This window comes from Branchiostoma lanceolatum, chromosome 2, assembly GCF_035083965.1.
Source record: "Branchiostoma lanceolatum isolate klBraLanc5 chromosome 2, klBraLanc5.hap2, whole genome shotgun sequence".
In the NCBI taxonomy this organism is placed as follows: domain Eukaryota; kingdom Metazoa; phylum Chordata; class Leptocardii; order Amphioxiformes; family Branchiostomatidae; genus Branchiostoma; species Branchiostoma lanceolatum.
In genome coordinates, this window is record NC_089723.1 from 6,305,754 (window position 1) to 6,333,706 (window position 27,953).

Consider the following 27,953-nt stretch of genomic DNA (forward strand, 5'->3'; position numbering starts at 1 on the left):
AGATCTCTGGGACAAGCCACAAGTCACGATGGCTGCGAAACTTCTCATCAGTTATCTTCTGCTGAGTTCAACTCTCGGTAACGTTACACTGCACTACTGCTATCCATTGTGGCATCACGCTGAGTGTAATTAAAACATACAGTTTATGATGTATATACTTTATTACATTGACTGGGTCTTTCCGGGGATCCATCATATGGAGCCCTATGTCTGAACCACATTATTGATTTAGTGAAAAGGAAGGTAAAGTTTTCGGTCTCTGTGTTTATTTGTTTGTTTGTTTGTACTGGAGTGTGCCCAGGAATATTGTGGAGTGACAGGATGTGAAGCGGAAGATACTAAAATCTTTATTGACACATCAAAAGTACAGCGACTTTCGTAAGGTCTACTAAATCACTACATACAAACAGTCAAGTGGATACAAATGAATTAACCTATACATAAAACTATATGAATAGATATGAGTAGATCAACATGTTGAGCCCAACGTGTCATTTACACAATTGGTTCTAAAAATACAAAGAATTAGCGAACAATTCACAATAATGAATGAATGGAGGCCTTTATTGCACATTTCCGCCACACTTGGCTAAGTGCAGGTCACAAAAAAACAAAACAACAAGTACAGTTAACGGATACAAAAAGAATATGACTATCTTTGGATAAATTCTACGTCTCCTCGCTTTTTGGTTATAGTTGATATAAAAGAACAAAACAATAATAATGAATAGAACAAAAATTCACACAAAAAATTTAGATATGTCACGGAGGTATGTGTTCTTCGATTTATTGTCAGAGGTTTTTTTTTGCTGATGACCTTGGAACCCAATATGAATATTGTAGAGTGACAGGATGTGAGGTGGAAGATATGGTGTAACGACAGAAGAAAACAAGAACTAGCTAGAAATTAACAATAATGAATAGAACAAAAGAAATTCACATAAAAACTTTGAATATGTCATGGAGGTATAACATCTTCGATTTCTTGTTAGATTTTTTTGCTGATGATCTTGAACCACATTCCATATTTCACGCGAATTTGAATGACAGTATGCACCACCGGAAAGAAAAAGTGCGTCATAAAGTTCAAATTGCCCAAATAACCGGAGTAACGGTATCACACCTCCATAAGCACCGCTCAGCTGTTCTTATGTGGCGTTTGAAGCGGAAAATAGAATCTTATATTCTCACTCATGTAGCAACGAACTTTGCCCTGGTGTCCATTTATCCAATGATATCCGATAATCCACCCGACAGGCACATCCGGGACTCCGGACACCGTGACGTCACTGTCTGTAGTGTCATCGGCATAAATTTGGTTGTCGGTGCTTCTTTGCTCTTCTAATTTTCTCAATATCACAGAAAAATACACTGAAACATATTGTCTTATCCTCGTATGGGAATTTCATAGTCTCTGGGCTTAGAAATGATGTTCTAATTACATGTATGTATATTTTCTGCGTTGTGTTTTATTTCTTGTACAGACTATAAAACTCATATCAGTTGATAATCAAACACACACACACACACACACACAAATACACACACACACACAAAACTCACACACACACAAATACACACACGCACAAATACACGCACACACAAATACACACAAACCCACACACGCACACACACACACACTCACACACACACACACACACACACACACAAACTCACACACACACACACACACACACACACACACACACACACACACACACACACACACACACACACCATACTAACAAAATCCCGTCCTTCTTCTCCCCAGCTGACAGTGTGGCGCGGTGTACAAGGTCAGAACCAAGCAAATGTAAGTATAGCAATATATTATCTATGAAATATGCTATGAAAAGATAAATTATACAGAGCAGTAGTGTAAACACATATGTTTTGTCTTAATACGATCCAAGATTGACAATTTCAAGGCCATATGAAGTATGTGCTAATTATCTTTGTCGTCTCCCAAGGACTTGCAAACATATTCTACAGGCGGGAAAATTAATTCATGACGATGTTCATTATCAGATAGTCAGGGATGTTTTAATTGCGTCGTGCATCAATGACGAATACAGTTAAGATTACGTTTACGTCGTTATAAATGGAAATTACTTTCGTATTTATGGATCTGTCCAAGAAAAACCCACGTTGATGTATGCTAGCTTCATCGTCAGCCACAAAAATAATAAACTGTACTTCAAATTACGACATGATGTACTTCACAAATCTTAAACCCTCCTCTCACTGGACCCGCGGCACGCTGGCGGCGTCGCTGCGGCCGATCGAATTGACAAGGCACTCAACGCATTTCCTCGACAAAAAAGGAATATTTCTAAGCCTTGTGTGTTTTGTTGTCTTTTTGGTCATACTTGTACGTTTTGAATGATATTCCCATTAAAAGTCAAGGGTAACACAAATCCAGTTTAGGACGCAGTGACGCCGCCAGCGTGCCACGGGTCCAGTGAGAGAGGGGCTTAATTGATTGCTGTGATTATTTTCAGCGTGCGGTAGAACCCTGACGGCGTACCGAGGGTGGGTGCGATCCCCCGCCTACCCCAAGCCCTACCCCACCCCCATGTCCGCAGACGACAGGGTCTGCACATGGGTCATCAGCCTACAGCAAGGACACGGCATCAAAATCATCGTCTACGGTTACGACCTTAACTCGGAGGTGTCCAGGAATTCCACCGTCAAAGACGAAGTTCAAATCTTTGGAGACGGGTCCTGTAGCGACTTTAGGAGGTTAAGAACTTACACGGGGACGTCGGAGCCGACGGACGTGGTGTACGTGCCGAACCACGTGGCCTGTCTGAAGTTTTACCGGCGGACCACTGGGAATGATTTCCACTCGGGCTTCACCATCGAATATGAAGGTTAGTTACAGGGTTGCGTAGCAAAACCTTTGTTAAATCCGTTGGCATGTGTGGTGGCCGCCATCTTGAATTGTGACGTCACATGGTCGCCATACCATTTCATTTCATTGGGAGGGGTGTTTTTTGTCTATAGCGTTCTCTCTATTTTTAACAAATCGGCACACAACTATCACACATTCAACTCAAAAAGAAATTCAATACCAATTTATATCTATAAAAAGACCCCGTACTCGCTAAACTAACATGGAAAATCTGAAGTATATGTAGCACAAATACTTAACTCTAGTTTCTTCAGATTTGTTACCGGCATGAAATGTCATGGAAGTTACATTTTCAGCAGCGTTCTTGTGTCTGGGTGTCTGTTGGTGAACAAGATAACTCGATCGGTTGAATGGATTGGTTTCATATTTGGTATGATGGTAAATTGTGACAGAAATTGGAAAAGATCAGATTTGGGCCCCCTAGCGACTTCCATAGATACTGCAGTGGATCGTCCGGTTTTGATATCTCGTTTCATCTGTTCTAATGCTCCCTTTCTGCCAGACACTGGTCGCTGAGCGACTGTACAGCGACCGAAATTGGACTTGTATTATCCTTGACTTCATAATTGGAATATGACGGAAGATGTAGAAGTATGATTGAAAAGGCAACAAAACACACAGAATGTAAATCTTAAAGAAAATCGTTCTTTTTTAATGAAATTTTTTGAGCGGTCTGTCAAATCTTCGGTCGCCCAGCGGTCGCAGCCTCTAGTGAAAAGCAAGGGGGTGTAACAGACATCTTACGTTTTACCAAATGTGACATGGTATCATAAGACATCATATCATACCGCAACTCACGGAAAAACAAGCGAGCAATCAAGAAGATGAAATGTGTTATGCGAAGATTGGTCATTGGTGACGAAATATGGGTAAAGGTGGTTTCAAAACTAGCCCTTTCATAAGAAAAACTATGATTTTACATAATACACCATCAGGCATAAAACCTCTGCATCCAGATATTTCAAAGATTTTGAGGAAAGAGAATTACATTATTACAAAGATGCCTTTACAAAATGTGCACCCCTCGGCTTGTTTCGGACCGATACACACTGGGAAAGCCGGGAAGCAGAGCCATACCTTTTTTTTTTCAGTGTTGATTTTTTCGGTTACGGGTAGCTTACGAGTTATTCACACTAAGAGTTAAAACCAGCCAATTGTACGAATCGGTGTTTTAAGTGCACGCAGCTAGATAATGCCTGAAATAGATACGAAATTGCTCACAATGCTCCCTGGAGCGAAAATATCCACTCTGTCAGCTCACCCGGGTATGGTGGAACATGCGGGGAAAGCCCTGAAAGACAGAAGCAGCACTTTTCACATCAATTTAGATTCCGGCCCTAAGTCTACTCCGTGCAGTTGATATCCTTGCTAGGCCTTCTTCACTTGCTCCCAGCTTTAGAAGTATTGGACTGAGGATTGGGAAACTTGCGGGAATAATAATTCCCCATGCAAAGGTCATCAACTTGACTTTTCCTGACCTGTCTACAGCTTTCGAAGCTTTCAAACTAATGTCCGTTGTGTTCGAAGCAGAACGTAAGGCTTCAGCAGAGAAGCGTATGGATAAATACTACTGGATTCAATCGAATGCTAGCTCCACGGATACTGAAGCCTTGAGGCGAGAAAATAAGCTCAACATTTGTTAACCTGGCATTTCGTGTCTCGAAATAGCATCTTTGCCCGAGGCAACAATGCTTTGGTACATCTTGATAGATATCTGGACTACGTTACAGCAAGCCGTATGATCAAGGTGGCTAGGCAAGAAAAGTTTGGTATAGAAATCAGAAATATTAAAGAAATGTTCTTTCTACAGCAATGCGGGAAATGTCCTTGTATGATGAATGTGTTTCTTTATCTAATCAAAATTGCAAAAATCTTTTTGTTGGCGATATGTTGTAGAGTGGGGGCATCACGGAATCGACTTTTCTGTGGTACGACATTTGATTTTCGAGGCTTCGAATTCATAAAATCTTCATCTTTGTATAATTATTAAAAGCTATAACGCTGGATTGTTATTAGTATTAGTAACTGGTACAATTCGGCAGAATGATCATTTGAAATGGGTAAGATATAACGTTAGTTCACTTTTACTTGTCGTGTTAAAACCGTAAGAGTAAATTGATACTTATCTGGCAAGAGAGTTAGCCGTCATTTCCATCCGTTACATGTTGATATGATAGATTGCCGTTGCCACGGAATGTTTTCTGATCTCATGGTCTTCAAATGCAAAGTTATCGAAGTTTTCCGATAGTTGTCCAAAACGCTTACGAGTCTCTCAAGTTTGCGATTCCTGGGGTATAACTGATTTTGCATTAGCAAATCTCCCTCAATACCCCGTTTTTTTTGTAAAAGGAATTGATATACACTTAAAAGTTCATCTGTATCAAAACTGATCTGCAATTGCCAACACAAAAGTTGGACTAAAGCAATTTTTTTGACTGATCAGCTCCGAGCTTTGTCAAGGAAACTGCATAACATGACGTCACAGAACCAGTGAATTCGAATTGCACATTTCTTGACAAATATTGGAGCTGATCAGTCGAACATTGGGGTATAATTGAAGTTCAGCTTTGAATCAGAGAAGCTATGGGGTCGTGTGGCGTAACGTCAGGGTGTTCGACTCAGAACCAAGAGGTCCCGAGTTCGAATCCCTCTGACGCCGCCGATGTTGTGCCCTTGGGAGAGGCACTATACACGACTTCACCTCACTTCGCCCAGGTGTATAAAAATAAAGATAAAATTGGGTATATTGTTATCTGTACGTGGCACTGTTAATATAAGTTATAAAAACTTGAGTGCAGTGCCACGTCGTCCTTGTCCAAAACCCGAAGTAAAAAAAATCATCAGAGAAACGGATATAGGTTAACAGCGCGAACTAACGTTAGATAGAACATCAGAAACCCCTCGTCAAACGTTATTGTGGGCCGCAGCTGGATCTACAGTGGTTCAGGTGGAGTTTGCTGTACGGGAGGGACAGATTGCACACCGCCCAGATGCCTTCTCTAAGGCACCGGACCTCATAACGTATTATCGGAAACATAAAACTCACGAATGGACGCAGCGGGCATTCGGATGAGCCGGACTTGTAGCAACTTATTGACTCAGACTAGAATTGATGGCGTAGAATCAATCATATTGGCACCTGGTCAAAGGCCTGTCAGAATCTGCCGGCCTAGTGGAGAAACGTTTTGGATAGCCATAGATAAAGTGATAATCTGGATAAGAAGCTGACCTATTGGAAGATTTATGAATATTGGAGAACTTGAATAACGAGGAAGGGTTATATGCCGATGTTGATAAGAATTGATTGTATTTTTCCCAAGGTTAGCCCTTGATGATAACTACCCACTAGTGGGCAACATTGGTTGTAAATGTAAATATGTTTTCAAGCAAAACCAATAATTAAATAAATCATATGGCGATTATTCTCATCATCTTATCGTTAGGGGAAATATCTTTGACAGAAGATACGATATTGATAAATTCAAGCTAGATGTCTCCACGGAAATGTTTCTGACCGATGGATTGATGACTGCACGTGAAAAGGTAGAGTTATGATTTTAAAGGCAACCAAAGCAATATTAGGGAAAAAAATGAGAAAAAAAAATGCTATCTTTATGGTAGTGACATTTACTAACATTGTTTAGCACATTTGCGTAATAACTTAATATTTTTAGAATTTTTAAACTGCGCAAAATCGTTTCTCACGATAATCCCCTTAGTTTCGCGACCCTACAAAAACTCCGGCATAACAACATTGTACATGTATATTTGCATCATGGACGTCGCTATACATTGTGATAGTTTTGTTTGAACTAATAATGTATAGAAATGACTAGATAAATTGACTTTCAAAATTTTTCGGACCCTTATATTCCTTGGATTTTCTTTAACAATCGGGGCCAAGCACATAATCTGTTTTCCGATCGTACGCGCCTCTATCCGAAAGGGAGACAGGAAATGTCAAAGGTCATCGAAAACTGATAGTTAAGTCTTTCTGCGCGTGTCCAAACTCGCCTTTTCCCATGAAATGCCTTTAAATCATTTTCCCGTAACATTGTTGTACGTGTGTGCTCTTTCTTGGAGAGGCATGACTTTTTCATTCGGACAACAGCTATGCACATTTATTATTTCAAAAAATAGTGAAAAGGAAGCTTGTACCTCTAGAATTACATTACGTTTCTCAGCATATTGATTTTTAACGACCACCTATACGGATGTATAGTAAAACGTTGGCAAAGGTTTGCTTGAGTGTAGACATATTGTCATAGATTGTGATATGTTGTTGTTATCTCCATGAAAAATGGAGATATTGTTTTGGGTTTGTCTGTGTGTGTGTTTGTCTGTTTGTCTGTTTGTGTTTCCGCACTACTGTAGTCAGCATAACTCAGGAACCTCTTGATGGATTACGATGATATTTGGTATGTGGGCAGGTGTTGTGAAGCCGAAGTTCAAGGTCGATTTTGGGCCCCCTGGTATGTGACCTTGGTACTGCAGCCGAACTTCAATTTTTGTATCTTTTGACCTGGACGTGCTGTGGTCTTGATTTTTGGGTGGCAGATAGCTTGTGATATAACAAAGAAGTGGTATAGGTTTGGGCCCCCTAGCAGCTTCCTCTGGAACTGCAGGGGCGTTTTTGTGAAAATCTTCTAAGGAGAATAACTGAACAAAGGAACAACCGATTTCCATGATATTTAGTATGTAGGTAGCTTAGATAGAGATATACACAATGAAGTGCAAATTATGCTAATTGGGACTTAATTTGCATAGCTAATGAGGAAAACCTATATTTGCAGTGTTTGCCATTATCAGACTCAAATACATGTAACGTATGTAGTTTATGGAAAGTGGAGCATCAACAGATACCGATTATGCAAATAAATTCCTAATTTGCATAATTAATGCAAAACACCATATCTCATCTAATTGGAAAATTATAGGATTGTCAATATGATACTTAGTATGCAGGTAGCTTAGACAGAGATATACACAATGAAGTGCAAATTATGCTAATTGTGACTTAATTTGCATAGCTGATGAGGAAAATCTATACTTGCAGTTTTTTCCATTATCAGACTCAAGGTCTCGGACCGGAGTTTTTTTGCGATTTCGTATGTAGGCCGACACCCTCAGGTCGACGGGCTACAATTCCGCCGAGAAAAGTAGGACGGAAAATGTAATCACATGGTCGAAAAGCGGTTTTCTGCGGTTTTCCGATGTATTTATCGGTTTTGTCCGTTGTCCCTTTATTTTGGGTAGAAACCATAGTAAAATGTAAATTTGGCACCCGAAAATTATCATTTTTTTACACTTTTTTGATCGAACCTGCTCGGAAAAAACGAGTTTTCCTGGGGTCACGGCATATATGCTGAGAAAGCTTAGTAGATGGTGTCTCTGAAAAATGAAAAAAATAAAAAAGTCATGTGATAACTTTTTCGCAATCTCCGATGACGCAAATTCGGTGAAAATGCATTAAAAACGATGCTATTTGGGTCATCAGGAGAGAAAACCGCATCACTGTTGACGCGGACTAATACAAAAAAGGCTTCGATAGCGAACCAACTGCACCACGCCCAAAAATACTACAACTCACGGGCTTTTCAGAAGATTCAAAATATTCATGCACAGCTAAAACCATCACCAAGCAATCTCGGGCAGAAATCAGGGTGACGACCACGCACTTCCGGCAGATTACCGGGTCATGACCCAACCCCCGGTCACAATTGAACTCCGACCCGGAACCTCAAATACATATAACATATGTAGTTTATGGAAAGTGGAGCATCAACAGATACCAATTATGCAAATAAATTCCTTATTTGCATAATTAATGCAAAACACCATAATTCATGTAATTGAAAAATTATAGACCTGTCAATATTGCAACATATGTAAGTTAGATAAAGGTGTTTATGACCAAGCATATCTTATGCATATGTTTCACCTTGTAGTGTCTAGTGTACTAGTAGCACATAGCAAGGAAGTTGCTGTTTCAGTAGCAGGGTATATTTTTGTACAGGGAAGGGTTGCTACCCCTTTCCCTCTAAACTACTCGAGGCACCTCTTCGAACACGGGAACAATTCTACGTCCTTCCGAAAGACTAGCGCAGCTCCAACCGAGATGCTCTTCCCAGGACTTCAACCGGGGCCCCCAGTTGCCAACTAATTAGAACCAGTAGCTGAACCGTGAAGTTGCTACCAGTTCGGCTTCATGGACATTTATTTTATCACTCATTTCGAATTCTATCCCAAATGTACATAAGCAGAGTGGACACAACTGCATTCCCTCTGAATTGAGTACAAGTTGTTACATTCTTCATTAAGATACATCAATGCACAAAGACAAAGTCATGAGAATATTCAAGATACACTGTAAGTGGAAACTGAAATCCCCAGATATTGTGTACCTACCAAAAGAAGGATTTTTTAAAGGCACCCGTTTTTCTTACTGTTAATGATGGCTTTAACTATGTTAGAAACGATGTTACATCTTTATCTAAAGCCCGTGTCCGCTGTCCATCGTGCCGCTGAATTGACCTCCATTCTCCACACTGCTCCGCCTGCATACGCCTCTCCCGTTAAGTCATCTTCATCTAACAGGCAGATGCGCTCTGACTAGAACAGGAACACTTAATAACGCGGAACCTGCGCGATCAATCCGTGACTTATTGCACGGCTGAGACCATCAGAGCCTTCTTAAGTCGATAGTCTGTAGTGTAACTTGCTTTTAATAGCCTCTTAGAGGCTGCACCACTTGAGAAGTAATCAACTTTGAAAAAAATAGCGTTTAAAGTTTCAAGATATATGATATAATATATATTGTATCGTTGTTTTTGCGATATTTTGCCAGTATACAGAATTATTTGAAAGTTATTTTTGTAGGGAAAGCAACCGAAAACAAATTTACTTATTGCACGGCTGAAACCCCCAGAGCCTTCTTTAGTCGGTAGTCTGTAGTGTAATCTGACTTTAATGGCCTCTTAGATGCTGTAACACTTGCTAGAAGTAGTCACCTTTGGAAAAATGGCTTTAATGTTTCAAGGGATCTATATAATGTATTGTTCTTTTCATCATATTTTACCAGTTAACAAGCGTAAACAGAAGTCATTTTTGTAGGGAAAGCAACAGAAACAAATGTACTTATTGCACGGCTGAAACCACCAGAGCCTTCTTAAGCCGGTAGTCTTCAGAGTAACTTGCTTTTAAAAACCTCTTAGAGGCTGCACCACTTGAGAAGTAATCAACTTTGAAAAAAATAGCGTTTAATGTTTCAAGAGATCTATGATATAATATATATATATTGTTTCGTTATTTTTGTGATATTTTGCCAGTATGCAGAATTATTTGGAAAGTTATTTTTGTAGGGAAAGCGACAGAAACAAAAGTACTTATTGCACAGCAGAACCACCAGAGTCTTCTTAAGTCGATAGTCTGTAGTGTCATCTGATTTTAATAGCATCTTAGAAGCTGCACCACTTGCTAGAAGTAGTCAACTTAAACAAATAGCGTTTAATGTTTCAAGAGATCTATATAATGTATTGTTCTTTTCCTGATATTTTGCCACTTAGCAAGCGTATATTAAATTCTTTGGGAATTCATTTTTTCTAGGGAAAGCAGCAGAAACAAATATACATATTGCACGGTTTAAACCACCAGAGCCTTCGTAAGTCGGTAGTCTGTAGTGTAATCTGATTTTAATAGCCTCTTAGATGGTGCACCACTTGCTAGAAGTAGTCACCTTTGAAAAAATAGCGTTTAATGTTTCAAGAGATCTATGATATAATACATATAATGTATCGTATGATATTTTGCCAGTATACAGAATTATTTGGAAGGGTTATTTTTGTAGGGAAAGCAACAGAAACAAATGTACTTATTGCACGGCTGAAACCACAAGAGCCTTCTTAAGTCGGTAGTCTGTAGTGTAATCTGATTTTAATAGCCTCTTAAATGCTAAGCCACTTGCTAGAAGTAGTCAGATTAGTGTTAAAAGAGATTTATGATAGAGTGTCGTTCTTTTCATGATATATCATTGCCAGTTAACATTCGTATGCAAAATCATTTGGAAATTCTCTTTTTCTAGAAGACGCAATAAAATGTATTGCAAGACGTCATTGCCAAAATATAATGTTTAAAGAAATTTATGAGAAAATGTAGTTCTCTTCATTATATTTTGCAGCTTGAGAAGCGCATACAGAATCATTTGGGAAAGTCTATTATTCTAGAAGAAGCAACAGAAACAAGGAGAGAGAAAGAGAGAGCGAGAAAGAGGAAGAAAGAAAGAGAGAAAGAGGAGAAAGAGAGAGGAGAGAGAAAAAAAGCGGGAAAGAGAGAAAAAGCAAGGGAGAGAAAGAGAAAGAGAGAGACAGAAGAGAGAGATAGAAAGAGAGAGAGAGAGAGAGAGAGAGAAACAGAGAGAGTGAGAAACAGAGAGAGTGAGAGAGAGAGAGTGAGAGAGAAAGAGAGGTAATTTGCTTCGTGTACGGACAAGCTCTCGGATGACTCGGATGCAGTTTCTGCTGTTCATTCCCGGGTCTGTTACAATAAGTCCGGTCAAATCCATCACTGCCATGCGTGCTGCTACTCTAAACCCTCTCATCCGTAATGCACTTCCCGAGCATGTTAAGTCCGGATCAGCTGTGTTTACCGCTTAAAAAGCCTGGTCTGGTGTTTGCAGTAATGAATTGAGTGTTGCGGAGATGGATAATGTGGGACGTTCTATTCATCAACGTGGGAGACAGGTCATTAATCTACGTCCAGGAATATCGACCGTCAACGTCTGGTCCAGGCACGCAACCCGGATACTGTGTGATAGGAGCTGTCACAACTTTCAGTTGTCCCGTCACAACACACCAGCCGATAGTATCGGAATCGTGCTTCAAATGTTCGAGCTATTGGCTGTGATACTACCACTGGTAGACAGTCGAAGGGGGGGGATCCAAAACTTGACATTTTAAAGCAGGATAAAAGAGTTCGAAGATCTCACGCCTCCGTAAAATATGTAGAGTTTAGCCCCCCTCTCACTGCACCCGCGGCACGTTGTTCGTTTTGATTGATATTCCCACTATAAAGTCAAGGGTAACGCAAATCCAGTTTAGGACGCAGCGACGCCGCCAGCGTGCCGCGGGTCCAGTATGACGGGGGGCTTGAGCTAAATGATTGCTATGGTTATTTTCTCGTATGACTTGTTCAATAGTAGTTCCTTAGTTATGCAAACAAGATCTCGCTTATAACGTTACATATGTATATTGATCACTTCCTGTCACTCTACGGTGAACGCGACTAACATATGGAAAATATTTAACAACGAAAACACAGACAGACCCAAAACAAAATTTCTCCGTAAATTAGTTGTCTCTTCCATGACCTGGACTGTCATGTCTGATTAACGACTAGTTCTACCTCCTCTGACCTGTGCTTCCTACCACTCCGGCAAGTCTGACCGTTGTAGCCATCTTCTCACTCACTAGCTGGCACTCAAGTAACTGCGGACACACAACAACCCAAACAAAAAAACTGACACATCGAAAACATAGAGTCAGATAGTATTAGAATCGTGCTTAAAATTTTACGGAAATTGATCATGAGATACAACCACTGATTGGGTGTAGGGAAGAAATAAACCGAAATTACAATACTTTTTTTTATTAAAACGTATATAACGTTCAGGGCTGTGGTAGAATCTGTGCTTTTGTATGGTTCTTCAGCGTGGACACTGACAAAGAAACTTGAGAACAAGCTTGACGGAACCTACACCCGCATGCTTCGAGCTGTGCTCAATAAATCCTGGACACAACACCCCACTAAAGCGGAACTGTATAGAACATTACCATCCCTATCGTCAACCATACGAGAGAGAAGGGTACGGTTTGCAGGACACAGCTACAGAAACAAAGAAGAGCTAGTAAGCGAACTCCTGCTCTGGGCGCCAACTCATGGGCATTCCTCTGTCGGGCGACCCCGAAGGACCTACATAGACCAACTTGCTGGGGATGTAGGAGCGAGGTCTGAACATCTAGACCAACTTATGGCGGACCGTGTTGCCTGGAGGGAAAGAGCAACCCTAGTCCGGGCAAGCTGCCCGATATGATAATGATGATGATATAACGTTAGAAGTATACGGCTGATTAAGCTATGGGAGAGAGTGAGTGAGTGAGTGATATAACGTTATGCCATGAGGCGTTTTACCGGGTATGCAATACAAACAAACGAACAATATGAGAATAAGTTCATATGTACGCATAGGTTCAGCCTGGATGAACCACTAGTGCACTTTGAGAGAACATCGATATCTTTCTATCCCTAGCCCTATATCGTGTATACCATCCTCGTCTGAAAAGGACAAACCTAAAGCATATATTTTGCAATGGAAGAGCATGGGACTCTTTTTATACAACATGGTCAATGTACATAACATGACGTCAAGTTTTCTCATTCCTAGCCAAAACGTTGCAGATATTTAAGACCACGATGTATGAAATAGGAGAGATGACGTCACAAGTGTATGGCAATCTCTCGTAAATCGAGTATGATGATCGTGTCAGTCCTTACACCTAAAGCCCCCCCTCTCACTGGACCCGCGGCACGCTGGCGGCGTCGCTGCGTCCTAACCTGGATTTGTGTCACCCTTGACTTTAAAATGGGAATATCATTCAAAACCTACAAGTATGACCAAAAAGACAACAAAACACACAGAGCTTAAAAAGATTCGTTTTTTGTCGATGAAATTCGTGGAGGGCTTTGTCAATTCGATCGGCCGCAGCGACGCCGCCAGCGTGCCACGGGTCCAATGAGAGGTGGGCTTAAGTGAGGAGGTAGCATTCGCGTGGATATGTTGAAGGTAGATGACAGATTGCGAATCTGAGACCCACACACTTTGGGCATACGTCTTCTCCAGCGGCACCAATTCGCGGGAGACGTGCTGGTTCTGGTTGGGATGCTTGCAGCGAGCTACCGGATGACTTGGTCAAGGTCCGCCTTGATAACGCCAGCCCGCCTGGCGCTGCTCTCATCCGCCAGTTGAAGACAACTGCCGTTGGAGACTTGTCGCTCTAACTGAGGGGGAAATACGTGTAATGTGCACGTGTCTTTCCCAAGGGCACAACGTCGGCACGCATGTCCTTGGGCACACCCGGGATCGAACCTGGGTCTTACTGTTTGACAGTCGAGCGCTCTACCACGTACGCCACACGACGCCACAAGTGTAACGTTAAGTGCCTGACGTGTCACGTGGACACACCACTCTGTTTGACACTACACCACGACCGCTCTTCAAGAGGCTATAAACAGAATGAATATTGTTGCAAAACAACTTTTGATAACGGCTTTCTGAGTACACTTCACTTGGTGGTATGTTCATAAAATGATGCATTTTCAGATTCTATGTTCGAGTAATAGTTCCTTCAGGGCATGCCAAAAACGTGTTTGGAATGAAACGCTTGCTATGGCCTATGGTCAGAAAAGTGTCAATAGTCTCTCTCCCTCTCTCTCTAACTCTCTCGCTCTCTCGCACACACACACACACACACACACACACACACACACACACACACACACACACACACACACACACACACACACGCACACACACACACATACACACACACACACACACACACATACACATACACATACACATACACGCACTCTCTCTTACTATATATACTAAATTTCAAGTCAATTCATTGATCTAAATGCATTGAACTTGAAAACTCCTGACAGTATTTTAAGAAACTATCTTTAGTTTCGCTATTCTCGCCACTCGGCTATAGATTGCAATGTATACCTGATATTTACACAAATTTCGTAATCAAAAATATATGAATTCTGATAATTATGTTTATAGTGTGTGATGATTGTGAAAGATGATAAGAGTTGTATTCCACTTTCACCTATAGTTGGCATTACCGAAAACCATGCAAATTATGCTGAAGAACTTTATTGCACGACAATTGTGGGCGGTACAATGTATGGCAACAACTATAAACATATGCATAGTTCAAAATAGAGGTATAGAATAAAAAGAAATAACCCAATTACTAAAACAATAAGGACTAGCATAAGTCTTTGTTACAATCGAGTGGGGCTAATCATTAGATTCGGTATTTTTCATAATGACAAAGCAGTCTTTTATATATTTACCTATTTTTGCATTGTGGGGGTTGTTGCATCTTAAGATATTTTCAAATCTTTCTGTAGCATTGAGAATCTGTTGTACCTTATTTGAGAAATGTGAATAACTTATTACGTAAAACATCATACCTACAGCATTCCATGACAAAGTGAAATTTGTCTTCAATTTGCTCATGTTAGCACTGTTTGGGAGTCTTAAGACATTGAGACTCTTAAAATCTGTTGTACCTGATTTGAGAAATGTGTACAACTTATTACGTAAAACATTATATCTAGAGCATTCCATGACAAAGTGAAATTCATCTTCAACTTACTCATGTTAGCATAGTTTGGGACTCTTTAGACATTGAGACTCTTAAAATCTGTTGTACCTGATTTGAGAAATTTGAACAACTTACTACGTAAAACATCACATCTAGAGCATTCCATGACAAAGTGAAATTCATCTTCAATTTGCTCATGTTAGCACTGGTTTGGGACGAAATATAAGTTTCACTCTATTGATTTCGCTGTAAAGACTACATACTAAGTGATTAGATATGAGAATACTAAGTAGTTCATTGATATGTCTGCTTCGGGTAGGTTAGTATTTCACTTGAATGGATATTCAATAGTCAGTCTCCTTAGCACCAGACGTTACTGGTAAATCCTCTTCATGAAAAATCCATCTATTGATTTTGAGAAAGAAGCAACTTTTAGTGCTCATGTCAATTTTTCTTCCATTCCTGGGTGAAATCAAAGGGTATAGCTATTCCACTAGACGGCGATCGCGCTATGATCTCGCTGCGACCTTAATTGGATTTGTGGAACGCTTAGAATTCATAATTAGAATATCATGCAGAATGTAAAAGTATTACTGAAAAGACAAAACAACCAAACAAATCATAAAGAATCGTTTTCATCTGTGAAATTCGTTCGACTCTCTGTCAAATTTTCAGTACAAGATCACTCATCACTTCCTAGCTAGAAACAGTTGGTTAAGAAAAACAAATCTAATAGAATCTGATCAATGTAACAATTGTAAAGAAAACATACGATTGAACATTATTTTTGTTTTGCAAAGATGTTGAAAAATTTTGGCAACATTTCTGTATCTGGTGGCAACGTTGTACCAAACAGGATCTGGTTCTCAATAAAAATATGGTCATATACGGTATAATTGAAGGTTCCCACCCGTCACCACACTTGCACATTGTATTCTTACTGCAAAGTACTGTGTAGATTTATGTTTTGTCAAAAAAAAAACTTTGCGCTTTTTAGAAACAGATTAAAGAATAGTATAGAAATAGATGAACACAATAAACAATGGCTATATTTAAAAGGACAACCATCGTTGTAATTCCAATTAATGCTAGCTACAACAAATACTTTTGATTTTCTATGTGTTATTATGTATAACTCTACCTCTACACTTTCTGTACAATGTATTGTGAATGTTAATAAAGTTTGTTTTAAAAAAACACACACAAAAAAACCAAAATCTGTCAAATTTTATGTCACAGTCCGGTCGCAGCGAAGTCACCACCCTAGTGAAATGGGGGTGTTAAACACGCTTCAATTAAAATGTTGTCCCATGTATGGTAGAATTTGTTGTCTCATGTGTACGTATTTGTCTATTTTACATGGATGACCTATTTTACAGAATGGTAACAGTGGCTAGGGGTTTGAAACGCGCGTGCCGGTACACTAATGGCACGATATTGTGATACGTTACCCGCGCTGCAAGGTCACCTCTTCAGTCCATTTCGCACGGTTGAAAGGGGCTACCGTACCATAACAGCGCACACGCACGACCTTTGACCTCTATTAATCTGATTTTATTCCCGTGAGACAAGCTGCAACACATAGCCTGCGATTTGGGAGCAAAATATCGCAGTAATCTGACACGTGTCACAAATTATTATTCATATCTTCTCCGCATGATTTTTATTGCTTTTTCCTTCCATCACTGAGTTGTTTGTAAATTCTGTTACTCTTTTATTGCTCTGTAGATGAAGGTTAGACATCCAGGTAATAAAGATACGAAAGAAAACAGTTACTAAAACAACTGGATAGATTTTGGAAACGGTTAGACGTTTCAGGTAGCATCCACTACCTTAGTCAATGACTGATCGAGATTTGTAGATCGCCATGTCCAGGTTCTAAACCAAGTCACTGAGGAAACTAATATAGGTAACGTAACATGATCAGTTACCGTGCATGACCAGTTAAGGTCCAGTTTGGGTCATTTCCACATGTCGAGGTGTATTTTGCCAAAGCTAGTTCTCATGAGCAATAAAGAACGTTATAAGCATGATCCTTAGTCATAACTCTTCTTTATACAATACAATGAAAAACTTAGACTATGCATTTTCTTGATATTTCTTCCCATGGGCTAAACATTTGGCTCTGTCCGCGCGATTTGAAGATAGTTACGTTTTTAATAAATTGGACGATAATTGGTCATGTTACGTTATATGGTGGATGCTTCCGGTATACCTGAAACCGCCTGACCGTTTTCCAAGATCTCTCTAGTTTTCTTGCGTATCTTATTACCTGGATATTCTGTTTTATGCCTTTCTTGCACAATTTCCGTCGGTTTGCCTTCTTTGCTGTGTCTTTCTGCACTTGATGTAAATGTCCTCCCTCTCCCTAGTTTGAGTTGTTTAAAAAAATTATTCTGTCATGTTTACCCAGGGTAGCCCTACTCAGTGATTAACACTGCTTTACAGCGGGGCCCTGCGAGTTGAGATGGCTGTGTTGATAAAGTTGAATTGCAAGCACTGAAAATCAGTTCAGTGCTATAGTTTCATAACAGGTATCTGGTCAGTTGACACCCTCTCCGTACTGCATTTACATCGCTATGAGGAACTACCTTAGACACAGAATCATCTAGTGAAACTGTCCGTGTTAAACCACGGCCTGGGTGACTACTACTTCTTGACAACTAATTAAAAACACATTTATTTGAAATGAATATTTAATATTTATAACCACATTTATTAAATTCAGAAAATCATTTTAGTGAAGAAAAAACTCGATGATCGAAATAGTGGTGGTAGTTGTATATTGAAGATTATCCTATCATTTTACTAGACAGAATGAAGAAGATTGGAGGTGCTTCTTCTGGTGACTTAATGTGGTAACACCCTCTTTATCACATTATTTCACTAAAATGATATTCTAGAATTTTCCTTCTGATGAATTAATGTGATACCAATCCTTTTATCACATTATGGAGGGGAACATCCTCTATACAAGAGAAGTTTCCTAGTTTTCGTTAATTAGATACAAGAACAATTCGTATTCCTTATGAAACTAGACAAACCATATTTCATAAACCCTGTACGTTTATACATTTACAATCGTCTTAAGAAGCTAGAAGAAATGGCACCTGTACATAGCGGTATTAATTAGTATCTAGATATCATGTCTTGTTATCACTGTAACTTTATTTCTGTTTTCACCATGACCTGTACTTAGCTCATCAGAGCATAGACGTGCAATAAAGGTCTTTCATTCATTATTTCACAAAGAAAAGATTCTGGAAGTTACACTCTGTTGAAATTTGTGAACTTATTCACATCGAGCACCTGACGCTATTTACCAGAGAATCTCCCAACACACAGAAGATGCTACCATAACACATCACTTTTAGTATGAGATCTAAGTCTACCTATAAAAGTGCATGGCGCGAACGAAAGCAGATAAACATTGTTGCTATATTTGGTCAAATGCATTAACCTTGGGGTAACCCAATCTATAAAGGTGTAAAAACTTTGGGGTTGAGGGTGAAAAGGTGTGATAGCCAAGTGCGAGGTATTTTCTGGAGAAGGTAATAGCTCATGGTTGGTCGTCATGCAACTCAATTATTTTATGGATTCTTAGAACAGTTAATTATGAGCAGAATGTGTCAGGAGACCGCACTACACTAGACGGCGATCGCTGTGCGACCGTACAGCTTTGTGTAACCCTTGATTTCATATATAGATGAAATATGATGCAGGATGTAAAAATAGCGTTTAAAAGACATGCATTATCCTCTGAAAATTTGGCGGTCATACAATAAGTGGTTTAGGAGTTACAGAGGACAGGTCTCCAAAACAGCACATTATTTTTGCTGGGGTCAAAAATGACCCCAGTCGGACTCAACACAGATAATCCTCTATAGTATACTGTCAACAGTGCAGTATTGTGCCAATTGTACAATAGAAAATTAGGTAAGAATAGATGTCTACTGACAAAGTCACGGAAGGAATTCTTTTCCGATCAAACATGTTCAAATGGCACATCATGATCCACGACTGGGGTAAAAAATGAGCCCGTTCGTGTGTTTGAGGGTTAAAAATACACAAAAACTCCGGCCACGATTTTCAGTGAGTTCTTACATGACAACAGCGCCGTATTTTTTCATCATGGATGTTGCTATACATTGTGATAATGTTGTTTGAACTAATCATGTATACAAATGACTAAATAAATTGACTTTCAAAATCTGATTTTTCGAACCCTAATATTGCTTGGGTTTCCTTAAATATGTTCTCTTCAGTCCTTGACTAACTACACTTCCTTTTTCATTCCCCCCGAAAGTGGTGGATGCTTACAGCGAGTGTGGGGGCAGCAAGGCGGTGAAGGTGGTATCTCAGGAGGGGTACATCTACAGCCCGGGCTATCCCTTCGGCACCAACTACCCTCCCCACATCAACTGTACCTGGCTCATCAGCGCTAAGCCAGGACAGGCCATCCAGGTAGGGATGTGTACCTTAAGCCCCCCTCTTACTGGACCCGCGGCACGCTGGTGGCGTCGCTGCGGCCGATCGAATTAACAAAGCACTCAACAAATTTCATCGACAAAAAATAATCTTTTTAAGCTTTGTGTGTTTTGTTGTCTTCTCGGTCATACTTGTACGTTTTGAATGATATTCCCATTATAAAGTCAAGGGTAACACAAATCCAGTTTAGGATGCAGTGACGCCGCCAGCTTGCCGCGGGTCCAGTGAGAGGGGGGCTTAAACGTAACATCAGGTACAGGTACAGGAATTGGTTATAAAGGTTTCGGTACAGGTCCGGATCTGTACGTATCTGTACCTGTACCCGTACCTGGACAATTTGACCAAGTAAAAGGTGGTTTTAATTGATTAAAGAAAAAAATAAACAGAGAGCAACACGTTTATTGTGGCTTTGAATATCATATTCAGTGAGCCCGTACTTTCGGCAGAACCTGAAAACAAAGATAATACTTATTTCAATGCCCATATACAATGTTTTGATCTTATTCAGTGCTAAGTTTTGTACTTTGTGGTAAGAATAACATGTCTTCAGTAACAGAGTCAAGTCAAAACGTTTAATACTTCAGTATAAGTCTATTAATGTACAGTAATCGGTATATTGACATCCGGTATTTTGGACCTGTCTTTGCGGTACGTTATGAATATCTGCAGACTAGCCGTATAGAACTTGTCAGGAAGTCGTCTGATGACAGTTGACATAACAGCTTGGAATTTGAAGTTTTTGTGGTCTGATTTTTTTATTCCTGAGATAATGCATGACCCCTTCTTTTTCTTCACTTCCCTATAGGAATACTTTCATTAATGGCATATATTGTAACTGTAGTGTCTCCCCTTTATACATCCCAATATGTACATCCAGGTCAACTTCCTGGACTTCCAGCTCAGCTACTCTTATGGCTGCGACTTTGCTACGGACTACCTCCGCATCGGGAACTCCAACACGTCCTACGACTTCACGTACTGCGACCAGAGGGACCCTGAACCCTTCAAGAGCAGGAGCAACTTCGTCTGGGTGTTCTTCAAGACGGGGCAGTGGAGACAGCGCGGCTTCTGGTTACACTATAAAGGTGGGCACGAAACTTAAGGTATTGTTGAATATCGATTTTTGGCGAATTTTTTTTGTTTGATAACAAATACAAAATTCGCCAAAAATCGATATTTCAAAATATTCGCGTTGACACGCGTAATTCTTTAAGTATTACTATCATGTACATTCCTGCAAAGTTATATTGATGAACATCGAAGCACAAGCCAAGGAGAGCGTTTTTTTTCTAAAAAAAGGGGCGTGGCCTTATAAATCTTGATAACGTAATCATGACATCATACTAATTAGCATAAATTATCACCTTGCTATAGGGTACTACCTGAAAAAATTAAGGTTGAGGAAGATTTATAAAGCTTAAGAAAGTTTTTTTTTCAAAAACATCCCAAAATTCCTCAGCCACCCTTCAACAATACCTTAACCTAATGCTTCGGTCCCAATAGGAAAAAGGGGCCCTGCCGGGTAGTTAACGCACTGTTTTTTTTGGCACTTTCGGGCGTGACACCTATGTGGCCCCATGGGACACCCTGCGGCTACCGGGCTATTTTGAGGCCCGGCCGGGACCCCGTGTTATTTTAACCCGGCATTAAAACCAACACGGGACCCGGTAACAAATAGACGCCGTGAGGTAATCGTACGGGCACCGGCGCAATTGGAACCAAAGCATAAGTTGATAAAATACATTATGAAGAAATGAACCGTGCTCCAAGTAAAATAATTGACCCACCATGTTCTTTAGCTACTGCCTATACCTCGCCCAGTCACTCTAGACACGTGACGTAATGCATGGGTGACGTCAGTAATGGGTCAAAGGTTGTGGGAAGTCGATATCGCCTCCCCCCGTCTCGGTGGAGGGAAGTTTGGTGCGTCCTGGTGTAAATTGCCTACTTTACTTCTCTCATGAAGTACTCTTGTTCGGTAGACGTGCGTAGAGTGTCGAATGGGTTGTGGGAAGTCGTTTCCAGTTATCATGAAAGCTTTTGAAAAAGAGGTACATGCATATGGTCAGTTCCTGGAATATCTCCACCATCATAGCATTCTCTCTGAACAGCAGTCTGGGTTCCGGCCAGGTCATTCCACAGCTACTACATTAATGGATGTCACTGACTATGTGTATCAAAACTTTGACAGTGGAAACCTAGTGGGGGCTGTGTTTTTAGACCTGAAGAAGGCTTTTGATACTGTAACAGTAGACGATCTCTTGTTACTGAAAAAACTGTCCTGGATCGGGGTTAAAGGTGTAGAACTCAAATGGTTCACAAATTACCTATCTGATAGAAAGCAGTCAGTATCTGTAGACGGTTGTGTATCTGATTATCTCCCAGTGACAGTAGGAGTGCCTCAAGGGTCAATCCTGGGGCCGTTGTTATTTATTATGTTTATAAATGATCTACCAGACTGTATCTCCAACAAAGTATGTCTCTATGCTGATGATACGGCAATTTTTTGCTCCAGTAATGACACTAGGTACATTGAAGCCACTCTGAATTCAGAACTCTCCCATATAGCTACATGGTTCCAGTTAAACCATTTGACCTTAAATGCTTCAAAGACAAAGTGGATGCTCTTTGGGAGCAGTGGTAAGCTTATGAAAGCACATCCAATGTCAATCAAAATTGGACTAGAGTCAATAGAAAGAGTGGTTTCATTTAAATACCTAGGGCTTATTCTTGATGATAAATTGTTGTGGAATGAACATGTTGACAAACTCTGCTCAAAGGTAACCCAACGAGTAGGTTTACTCAGATGTCTTAGACCTTGCTTCACTGTAGATATAGCTGACATGTTGTATAAAGCAATGGTGCTCCCCCTTCTGGATTACTGTGACACCGTGTGGGACAGCTGCGGAGTGGGGAGACAACAACAACTCCAAGTGCTACAGAACCGGGCTGCCAGGGTAGTTCTGCAACTGAACCTACAGTCCAGCAGTGTCCTCGACCTTCATGAGAAGCTCAGCTGGCAGTATCTCGCAGGGAGAAGGCGGGATCATGTGTGCATTATGGTTTACAAGTGTATAAATGGGATAGCACCAATATACCTATCATCCACCTTCTCTCACAACCACAACTTACACAATTACCAAACCAGACAGACATCACTCCTATACAAACCCTTTTTCAAGACCACAACAGGACAGCGTACATTTGCCTACAGAGGTGCTAAACACTTGACCTTGGATTGGATTATGATTTTGAGTTATCTGTCTTTCATGTTTCTGTTGTACCTATATGTTCCGACGTGTATGTCTACTTTTCTCTCTGTAAGTTGTTTTTTATTTTCCATGTATGTATATGTGAAACTGGGCCCTATCGAAAACCAGTGTATTGGCACTGAATAGGCTACCCAGGTGTTTCAAAATAAACAAACAAACAAACAAATGGGTCAGAGGGTTCCAAACGACTGAACGATTCAGTCGGAAACTTCTGTGAGTCCAAGTTTTGAGTTGGATAACGTTCATTTTCTTCATAAGGTCGGTACATGATTGGTTGAATGAAAAAAAAACGGAATTGAATTTATAACCGAGCTGTCTCATCTGTAAATTTCCTCATTATGTTGTTTATTTATGTCTATTTGACACGTGACTGTATTACAATTTTCACGTGACTTTATTACAATTTTCTTCATTTACTGGACCTGGATGACTAATATTCACAAATTAATTGGTTGAATGGCGTGCAGGAATTATACAGTTGAAATGTGACAAAACTAAAGAATGACCGCCTACTGTGCGAACTTAATGAAGTTCCCACCACATCTTCTAAGGCAGTTCGGAAAGATTCTTAGAAAAGGGAAGAAACTTGCATGTGGGCAGCAACTTTCACGACTAATGGAACCGGTAGTGAAACGCTAAGCTAGGTGGATTATCTACATAAAAAGTCACTTTGCGTCTTAAGGTTGAGTACTTCGAGCAATCCATATTCAATTTTCACCAACCAAAACTCTAGTCAGGTCACCGGTGCGCCACACGACCTCAATACCTTAATTTCTCCTTCAGTCTGTCGTAAGAAGGCAACGAGTTCTTTATGGTGATTTAATTAAAATAGAGTCAGTGAAATTACTCACCACAATCACCTGTCTTCCAATCGTCCCAGAAACATGCAGGTTTTTGATTGAGTCGAAGTGTTGATTAAAGTAGTTGTAAATTGAAGAGTTGTGTTCTAGTTAATGTCTGCTACAGTACCTTCTAGCTCGCGATAAACAAACCATTAAGGGAGATACATCAACACAAAATGATGTTATAAATTATTGACGTCTACCTGATAAAAACACTACAGTTGTCTGAGCGTCTCTGGCGCCCGGCACGACTGTTTTGATTAAAATTGACAAAAATTGACAAGCTATACTTAATAAACAAATACGTACTAACTTGCGTGCCCAAATGTTTCACTTCGACGGAGATTTGAGGAATTTGAGAGAATGATCATAATCTTTATTTCTAAACGCACGCCCGAAGGCTACTTGCAAGGGTACCCACATATACGATAATGTAAAAGGGTAAAGAAATAGTCTTAAGATCTCTCTGAGTACATTACTATTTCTCAAATCAAGTACAAAAAGTTTTAAGAGTCTCGATGCTACAGACTGTTTTGAATATATCTTCAACAACCCCCACAATACAAAATTGGTGAATATTTGAACGACTGCATTAGAAAAAAAACGAAATTAATGATTAGTCTCACTCGATTATAACTCTATATCAAAGACTTATGCTAGCTCTAATTGTATTGTATTAGTAATTAGGATGTGATGTTTTATTCTATACTTCTAGTTTGTACCGTGTAAAATTTTCGTGCAATAAAGCTCTATTAAATTCTATATATAGTAAGGATTGAACGATTTCTTTGGATACAGTGGCTAATGAATCATAGTTCCTATTATTTTAACATAAATGCCTTTTGTGATTTTAATGAAAGTTTATACGTAGAGTTCTTTTAGATAGTGAATAATCTGGGATATCGTTTTAATTGTTTCAAAAAACTTGTTTCTTTCAGCCTCATGATTAGGGCATTTACAGATGAGTTATCGAATCCGTGTTTTTCACTGTTTCGTCACCACAGCTGTAGGTGGGGCTACTGCGTCCGATCAGCCAATGCCAGACAACTGGTCCAAGAACGTCTACTACTCTTCTGGAGGAGGTGATGGAGGTTTGGTCCTGGACATGTCTTCTCGTGTTGTCATGTCATGTCATGTCATGTCATGTCATGACATGTCATGTCCCAGTGTGGTGATTTCTTTATCGGCATGGTTATTGACAGGATCTTGTCAACAATACCAGAAAAGTCTTATTGACAGGAAGCACTGAATACCTTTGAATCAGTAAACACACAAAGTACATTTCATATCCTGTCAATAGTGCCAGAAAAGTCTTATTGACAGGAAGCAGTGGAATACATATGAACCAGTAAAAAACAAAGTACATTTTACACCCTGTCAATAATGCCAGAAAAATCTTATTGACAGGAAGCACAGTAATATCTTTGAATCAGTAAACACCCAATCAAAGTACATTTTATGTCCTGTCAATAGTGCCAGAAAAGTCTTATTGACAGGAAGCACTAGAATACCTTTTAATTAGTAAACCCACAATCAAAGTACATTCTATATCTTGTCAATAGTGCCGGGAAAGTCTTATTGACAGGAAGCACAGTAATACCTTTAAATCAGTAAACACCCAATCAAAGTGCATTTCTTATCCTGTCAATATAGTTCCGGAAAAGGGCCCCACATTTTAAAAGTCTCGGCCTTTATATTTCAGCACAAAGAACACGTCGCACATGGCTTTGACCCTAGTTATTAAACAATTGTAATAAAGGTATGTGTCTATATTAAAAGTCCAACTTTATTTACTCCGACCTGGCAGCAGTGGCTTCAAATCAATGTTCCTTGGCTGGAATACACCGATGTATTTGGCGTACTTTCATTTGCAATGCTTTTTCAAGAGTAGTGAATATTTCCTGCCCAACATAGCCACAGTGCTTGTGGTGGGACATAACGCAGTATAGCTGCATTTCCAGTCATGCAAAATAATGGTTGAATTATAGACTCCGTGGTAATTTCGAGGGAGTACTAAAACACACCGACATAGACACTGGGACACTGCACAATCTAATCAAGTACGCTACTTGTCATCAATAAGGCAGATTATAAAGTTGTTGATGAAAAAATATCGTAAAAAACTCTCACGAGCGCTTGTGGCATTTAATTTCAAATTTGCACACTGGTAAGAGTGCACTTCGTAACTTCTTAACCCTGGTCCTGCTGACGTTTTTCAAGCAACTTATTTCATTAATTTGATTTTTTAATCAGGTCATTTTCCCTTGACTTAAACTCCGAAGCTTCGAAGAAAGCCACAAGGGAAATTTGATCTTCATTTATTTTACACTGTCCTCGTGAAAGTAGGTGTGTAATTATCACGGCGTTGATTAGAAACACATTACGGTTAAACTGTGACGCTTTGGGGTTTTCATTTGTGTTTTTAGAAGCAAAAACGATTAGGTCTCAAACTTCCTGAACTGTTGCGAGAGCAGGTCTTTGTAAAGTTTGTACCATATTTTGTAGCCTCCGTTGTAGACTCCTTCCGGTTGTTTTCTTTTTCAAGTTGCAGTTTTATTATCACATTTTTTTTATTGCTGGCCAGCGACAAGAAAAAAAAAGTACTATTGAATAAGAATTAGAACGGTAACTTGGAAAAGAAAACAGCCTGTAGGAGTCTGCAACGGCGGCTACGTATTTTGGCTCTTTTCGATCGGATGACGGACTTTTTTTTACGTTTCTAGGGGGTACGAAAAATATGTTTAACAGTAGCAACTTCTAACAACATGTGTGTACAGCTATACACGCCCTAACGTCTCCGTTTTGTCGCTCTTACAGGTCCAAAGACGTTTCAGCCACAGGAAAACTGCCTCAGCAACACAAGTGAGCAGCGTTTTCTAATACTGTAAATTCAGAAATGTTCGCGGTGGTTTTATGTTCGCGGTTTTTGCGGCGACCGTTTCACCGCGAACTTAAAACCACCGAGAACATTTTTGTCCAATACTGTAGCAGTATGTGACTATAGCACTGCCGCGAACTTAAAACTACCGCGAACACTTTATTTTCCCCTTAGCGTGAAATTAAAACCACGCGAACTTAAATGCATTTACAGTATGTCAGAGTAGAGATTACGATCTGGGAGAATCGCCGATTCTGGCGGCAGAGATTCCGATCAGAGTCTCTGTCGACTTACATCATAATCAGGATGCTAGGAATGTGTTAGAGTTGCTTCCCATTTCTAGATCCATTAAAAGTCAATTTATTTAGCCATTTCTATACATGATTAGTTCAAACAACACTGTCACAATGTAAAGCAATGTCCATGATGCAAAAAGACGACGTTGTTGTGGTGTGAGAACTCAATGAAAATCGTAGCCGTAGTTTTTGTTGGCTGGCGAAACTAAGGGAATGATCATCGTACGGCACGGTTTTGCGTTGTTCTAAAATCCTAAAAGTATGAAGTTATTACGCAAATTTGCTAAACAATGTTAGTAAATGTCACTATCATAAAGATTTCAGCATTTTTTTCACTTCCATTTTTTGGGCCCTAATATTGCTTTGGTTGCCTTTAATTGAATACCTGTGTTTTTTACCAATCCAGGAGGATCTGTACTACTGGTTGCCTTAACAGTACTGACAACATGGAGCATGCGCAAAGGGTGACAACAGCCTCGCCTTGAACCACACATCAAGAATATAGAAAACGAAGACTTGGCATTGAGATCTGCCACACCCTTGAGATACGTGCATTTGATATGGCATTCCTTGTGAGATATATAGAAGAAAAAAATATATCTTGGCTTGAAATTTCATCTGTGTTGGTAGAAATCATTCTGAAACAAGTTTTATCTGTAATTTCCAACACAAAAATTGGACTTACCAAAATTTTCGACTGTACAACACCAGTCTTTGTCTACTCTCCAAGCAGAGGAGGGGTTCCGGCTGGTTTTTGACGTGTTTTAAAGCGTTTCTGTCGGGCTTTGTCCTTTTTTTGTCTCTTGAAGAGGTTTGAAGAGACAAAAAAAGAGAAATACTGGAAAGCCCGACAAAAACGCCTAAAAACACG

General features: G+C 39.9%; 1 protein-coding gene across 2 annotated transcripts; it reads left to right on the forward strand.

The window, feature by feature from the left end:
• LOC136427270 (CUB domain-containing protein 2-like) lies at positions 1-27,837 on the forward strand. Of its 2 annotated transcripts, none has more exons than XM_066416080.1 (8): positions 1-77; positions 1,772-1,813; positions 2,502-2,873; positions 19,613-19,770; positions 20,672-20,879; positions 24,913-24,999; positions 26,726-26,770; positions 27,489-27,837. In XM_066416080.1, the coding sequence occupies exons 1-8, from the start codon at positions 29-31 to the stop codon at positions 27,548-27,550; spliced, it is 1,023 nt and encodes a 340-aa protein (XP_066272177.1). In that variant the 5' UTR covers positions 1-28; the 3' UTR covers positions 27,551-27,837. The 2 variants fall into 2 exon arrangements, with proteins under 2 accessions (XP_066272177.1, XP_066272178.1); XM_066416081.1 differs by having other exon boundaries at positions 24,913-24,990.
• Positions 27,838-27,953: the final 116 nt, after the last annotated feature.

Bases quoted from the DNA above. Each gene is read 5' to 3' on its own strand.
- LOC136427270 (XM_066416080.1), top strand. From the start codon at position 29: ATGGCTGCGAAACTTCTCATCAGTTATCTTCTGCTGAGTTCAACTCTC. The intron at 78-1,771 runs GTAACGTTACAC...TCTTCTCCCCAG, and splicing joins TCTGCTGAGTTCAACTCTCG to CTGACAGTGTGGCGCGGTGT. The intron at 25,000-26,725 runs GTTTGGTCCTGG...TCGCTCTTACAG, and splicing joins TTCTGGAGGAGGTGATGGAG to GTCCAAAGACGTTTCAGCCA.